The sequence below is a fragment of the Cynara cardunculus genome (genome assembly GCF_001531365.2).
Source record: "Cynara cardunculus var. scolymus isolate 2C chromosome LG 17, CcrdV1, whole genome shotgun sequence".
Taxonomy (NCBI): Eukaryota; Viridiplantae; Streptophyta; class Magnoliopsida; order Asterales; family Asteraceae; genus Cynara; species Cynara cardunculus.
In genome coordinates this window covers 35,408,402-35,414,268 of record NC_037544.1, presented here as the reverse complement: position 1 = coordinate 35,414,268, position 5,867 = coordinate 35,408,402, and the positions used below count along the sequence as shown (strand labels likewise).

At 34.2% G+C, this 5,867-nt stretch overlaps 1 protein-coding gene across 1 annotated transcript; it reads left to right on the top strand.

The window, feature by feature from the left end:
- Positions 1 to 4,923: 4,923 nt before the first annotated feature.
- Positions 4,924 to 5,644, top strand: LOC112500851 (cucumber peeling cupredoxin-like). Its single transcript, XM_025104449.1, has one exon. The coding sequence runs from the start codon at positions 4,994 to 4,996 to the stop codon at positions 5,519 to 5,521; it is 528 nt and encodes a 175-aa protein (XP_024960217.1). The 5' UTR covers positions 4,924 to 4,993; the 3' UTR covers positions 5,522 to 5,644.
- The last annotated feature ends 223 nt before the right edge of the window (positions 5,645 to 5,867 follow it).

Below are 5,867 nucleotides of genomic sequence, written 5' to 3'. Positions count from 1 at the left end.
TCTCTTAATGAAACTATTAAGAGGTAAACAAACAACCCCTAAATATTAGAGATGTTTTAATAGCACAAGAGAAATGTGAACGTTGAATATGTGAAAGTGAGGAAGTTTGACCAATTAAGACAGAAAAGGTCAAAATTGGACCGACAATAGTCGTCCAAAATAAAGCACCTCCTTCCACACGGCAATATAATTTCTTGAAAACTACCACTCGTCTAAATTATTTATTCATTTTTAAAATTCTTTCTAAAAATAGTTGAAGAAAATATAAGTATGGCAATTCAAAAAAAATACGAACACGAAACTTGAATCCGTGTCTGTAAAAAGTTAAAATATAATCTGTTAAGATCATTTTCAACAATTATGTTAAAATAGAGAAAACTGCGATTTCAACACAAAAATTTACTCCAACAGTCTGCTATCTTGTATGCTAAAATAGAAAAAAGAAGAGAGAAGATAGAAATCGAGAAATTTAGAAAAATCTCTAAGGGGCTGTTTGGCAATTGTTGAATGGTTTGATGCAAAATGATTAAGTGGTCAGAATGATTAAAACGCTATCATGATATAGTGCGAAATGAAATATAATTGTTTGGTAATTGTGTACAATGAAATTAGGGCTCTTAATGGTTAAGGGAGATTCAAGATACAAAATCATTCAGAGGGTTTTAGAACCATTAAGAGACATACTTTTTTTTTGTTAAACAAGATTCACCTCTTAATGATTCAGAGGTGTTGTCTCTTGATGGAACTATTAAGAGGTAAACAAATAACCCCTAAAACTTTCTATTTAAGAGTGAAAAATAATAATTATTTATCACTAATAGGAGACATAGAAATTAAATGTTTAGGAGAAAGAAATAATATTTTATTAAATAATATTCAATATTTAATTAATATAATTAATGATAAAAATCGCTAAAATATAATAGCTGTTGGAGTTTGGTGTAAATTTTTTTAGACATTTTTAATTTTTGATACTCTATTTTAATAAAATTATAGCATAACTTTTGAAGATGTTTTAAGATATTATTTTGATTTCATAATTACATACATAAGTGTTCTTTTTGGATTTAATTATAAACATTGTTTATGTAAATTTAATCGTTCTTTTTGGATTTAATTTTATGTTGGACCCAATATCTTACACCTGATTTGATCTTCGTTTTGTAGAGCAACCTATCACAGTTGTTAATGGTAAATCTGGTCAGTTTGGAATTATAAATGCGCTAATATATGTACGTTGCAATGCAAACTAAGCATTATGTCAGTAGTTAAATATTCCACCCAAAAGGTAATGGATTACTCCTACAGCACGTCATTGTACAATCCTACCACTCTGTCAGTAGAAAGTGATCCATCTGACTGATACATTCTAAGGGTATACGTTTAATCACTACAAACAGATGGGTTAATAAAACGTGGTTAGAATATCAAACGTTACCTGATAGGTTAGAATTCCGCAAGAGCCGGTTACAAACGTTTACGATACCTATTCTAACACCAGATCCAGCTAAGTAGTTGAACTGATTGTGTATTATTAATAATGACTAGTATAACAATATATATATATAATGTAGATAATAAATATGGCATTATTGAGAAATAAATATAAATTTATATTTTTTAAATTAAAGACATCTATAAATAATTATTGGTTGAAATTTGCAAATGAGAATGTGGGGGACCCCATTTATTTTGGAACCAAAATATCAAGTATAATGCTTATCCTTTTCAGAAAAATAAATACATCAAATAATTTAAAACATATTTTAATTAGATAAATCGATCTTTTAAATTTTCATAGTACATCAAAACGTATCTTATACAACAATTTACCTGGTAAGCGCTTACTTGGGTAAGAGTCGTCACCCTCACTTACCGGGTAAGACGCTCCATCCTTATCATTGCTCTTATCGGGTAAGATTATTGGCTTTTGCCATGTTCATTCGGTGAGAAAAATTACCCGTAACCGTTTAGTAAACGGCTTCTTACTCTCTCTCTCTCTCTCGACGGATGAGTTGCCCTTACGACATTGGGTCATCTTAGTCGTCGGGCTTAATCAATGTTTTGCCTTCTAGCTCGATCATTTCGTTGTTTGTAAGTTTTAAATCTTGTTTATTGTAATTTACGATATTTCTTGAGTTTTGTTCTTCGTATTGCAATTTTGTTTTTGTTTTAAATGATGTGATGTATTTCAAAACAAAATATCATCAGTTATTAATTAAACATCTAAAGTGTAATTGATAAAAAGATTTGCGAACGAATTGAAACTCTATTTTTCAATATCTGGTAATAATTATTTGTTGATAAAAAAGAAATAAACTCGGTGAAATCTCACTCGAAGAAAAAGTTAAAAAAGCAGGATCAAAACTACAGATATATTTTAGACGAAAATTCAGTTGCAAATATGATTTCCATTGTGAACTGAGGGATAAAAAATGTGACGCATGTCATGTCCAGTTTATCATGAATAAAACATGAACTTTTTACATCATTTATGATGAATACCCTGTAAATATTGAGATATGTGACTTGCTTTCATCTGTCCACTAATTCATAACCGAACTTGGGGGCTTTTTTGTTCTTGGAATTCAAAGTAATTTGATAGAATTTGAATGACAAATTCATTTGACCAGATTCTTTGATGATGTTTGTTTTCGGAATGAACTGATTAGATTCCACTGAATTCCATTATTGAGTTATGTGATCATTCCTTAGGGAGTGTTTGGTTCGTCGGAATCTGATGGAATTGGAATGGTTAATTCCGTTGACCAAATTCCATTCCAACATTTGGTTACCTATGGTATGGAATTGAATTCCAAGGATTCCCTCATTTGAAGGATTTAACCATTCCTTCATGTGATGGAATTAAAATCCATTCTATCCAAATTTATGTAAATGACAAAAACACCCTCATTAGACTTTTATGTAAACCCTAGCCGCTCCATTCTCATCTACTGCTTCTACCCATCGCCTCCTAACAAAGAACGTTCCTTTCATATTCTCAATCAAACACTGCTTTCATCTTCTCGATCAATCGAACACTGCATGTCGAATCTTCTCGAATGTTACTGATTTGTACATCTTCTCGATCAATCGAACACTGCAGGTTGAATCTTCTCGAATGTTACTGATTTATTCATCTTCTCGATCAATCGTACACTGCAGGTTGAATCTTCTCGAATGTTACTGATTTATTCATCTTCTCGATCAATCGAACACTGCAGGTCGAATCTTCTCGAATGTTACTGATTTATTCATCTTCGAGTGAACTGCTACTGTTTTCAATCTGTTTCATCTTATGATTTTAGTGTTACTGCTTTCATCTTCTAATTTAATTTCGATTTTTGATTTAATGTTACTATATGTTTGATGAATTGTCCATGGTTAAGGAATTTATGTTCAATTAATTTCCCTCAACAACTTGATCTCAGAAATGTTACCAACAGAAAGGCCTGGAAGTTAGTAAATAACCACAAATCATGGTGTGTAATGCAAATAACAGAACCTTTTCAATGGTACCCTAACTGTATAAAGTGGTCAAGGTTGTTAAGATTTACAAAGAACAAGGTTCTTGTTTTGGTATTTTGGAGTGTGAACCGAAGATGTTTTATGTATACAGTCTGTTGTAACTGAAATCTCATGAATATATATATTGTAATTCCAAATGACATATGGCGTAGCTTTTTTCCTTCCTGGGTTCCACCTAACTGACTCAGACTCAACCTGCATCTTAAATAGATCAAGTTAAGATTGATCCCTTGGTCTCTCAACATTTAACAAAGTTAATCTGCTAGTCAAATACTCAGATGCAATAATCTATTTTGATTTTTGAACATGAAATTGTACTGCTTTGTATATATTGGGCTCACTGATTTAACAACATTTAACAAAGTTAACAAAGGGTGTTTTTGTCTTTTTTCATCATTCCATTCTAATTCTGTTGCAAACCAAACAGGCAGATTCCAATTCATTAGATATATTAAATTTCATTCCTGCCAATTTAATTCTCATTTTTTCCAAATTCAAATTCTTTTGACAGATTTCATTTCTTTAAAAATCATTACGCGAATCAAACACCTCCTTAGTGTATGTGAAAGATTTGAATTACATTTTGTGGCAACTGTAACATAATTTATAATTTGGTTTTAAAAAGACAAAAATAATCTTTGCATTGAATTTAACCACCACCACCTTCACTCTCACCAGTCACCACCCCTACCGCCAACATATATATCTGTCACCACAGTCTCCACCACCGCCACCATTGTGCCATTGCCACCACCACTACCATCACCATCAATTAATAGTATCATTCCACCGTTGTCACCCCCATACATCCCCCACCACACCACTATTGTTCGTCGTCATAGCCACCGCCTACCCGCCCTCAAACCAACTTTGCCACCTACCTACCCCTAAACCAAACACCGTCACACCACTATCCTCGTCGTCATAGTCGCCACCCCCACCCCCTCCATGACACATGCATGTTTCAATTATTTCATGGGATTACATCAAATTCTTGTCAACTAAAAGTGTTGGTAAATTCTATTCCAATTTCTTCAAAATCAAATTACTTTGATTCTATGAACCAAACATTCTCCTAAGTTTGCAACTAAACCTGTCCGATACATTCTTAAAGATATAATAATTGTTTTTTTTTTTTTTGAAAATTATTATTTATTGATAAGAAAATTAAAAAATTAAAATTTGTTTAAAAAATACTAAAAGAATAAATTTATAGAAAAAATCCCCTACAAAGTTGGGACCAATGAGGCCTCGTTACCGACCACAACTTTGACTCTACACCTCACAATAACTCAACGTCATCTTCGTTAACGAACCGGTCAAACTTCCCTCTTCTTATAAATCAAAACCCCAAACTGACCTCCAGTCTTCACCAAGCTCACAACCCTAGAGAGAGAAACCTCCATAACAGCTCAAGTTTCTAGAGAGAGAAAGTGGGCGACCTGAGATTCTAACACAAACAAAAATGGCAGGATCGAAGTTTATGCTCGTGATGGTGGTTGCATCTATGATCCAGTTGCAAACCACGGTGGCGCAAACTAATCACACCGTCGGCGACACCTTGGGGTGGACCATTCCTTCGGCAGCAAACGCTTACGCCACCTGGGCTTCCGGCCAGAACTTCACCGTCGGCGATTCTCTCATTTTCAACTTCCCCACTGGTGCCCATGACGTTGCAGAAGTTACAGAAGCGGCGTATGGCCCATGCACCATCACCGACACCATCAACACCACCACCACCGGCCCTGCAACCATCAACCTGAGGACGGCCGGTCCTCACTACTATATATGTACCTTTGGAACCCATTGTCAAAGTGGTCAGAAACTTGCCATCAACGTCAGTGCAACAGCTTCAACTCCTCCGTCGTCCTCCACCCCACCTCCCGCCGGTAACACCACCCCACCACCGTCACCGAGTACCGCATCACCAACGTTAACCACCGTGGTACCCATCACTTTCTTGGTGGGTTCTTTGGCAGCTTTGTTTTACTAGATTACTTTTGAGTGGTTCTTGTTTTTGTTTGCCTTGGAGTTTATATATATGTGATGCATTTTTATTTTTTTGTACGAAAATAACCGGATAAATTGAATAAAAATGTAACCTACTTTAATTTGATTCTTATTTTACGTAATATATTTTTAAAGCTTTCATTTTGGTATCTAAGATGAATAAAATTCAAGTATTTACTGATTTAACCCTCAACCAGTTACAATACTGATGTAATTGATGACGTGAGATACAAAACATGTCTTCTTGGACTAAAGCTAGATTGGTTGTCGAGCCTGCCATTGTGTTACAAGCTAGTTATGATATCATGTTAAAATATGTTGAATCTTTG

Bases quoted from the DNA above. Each gene is read 5' to 3' on its own strand.
- LOC112500851 (XM_025104449.1), top strand. From the start codon at position 4,994: ATGGCAGGATCGAAGTTTATGCTCGTGATGGTGGTTGCATCTATGATC.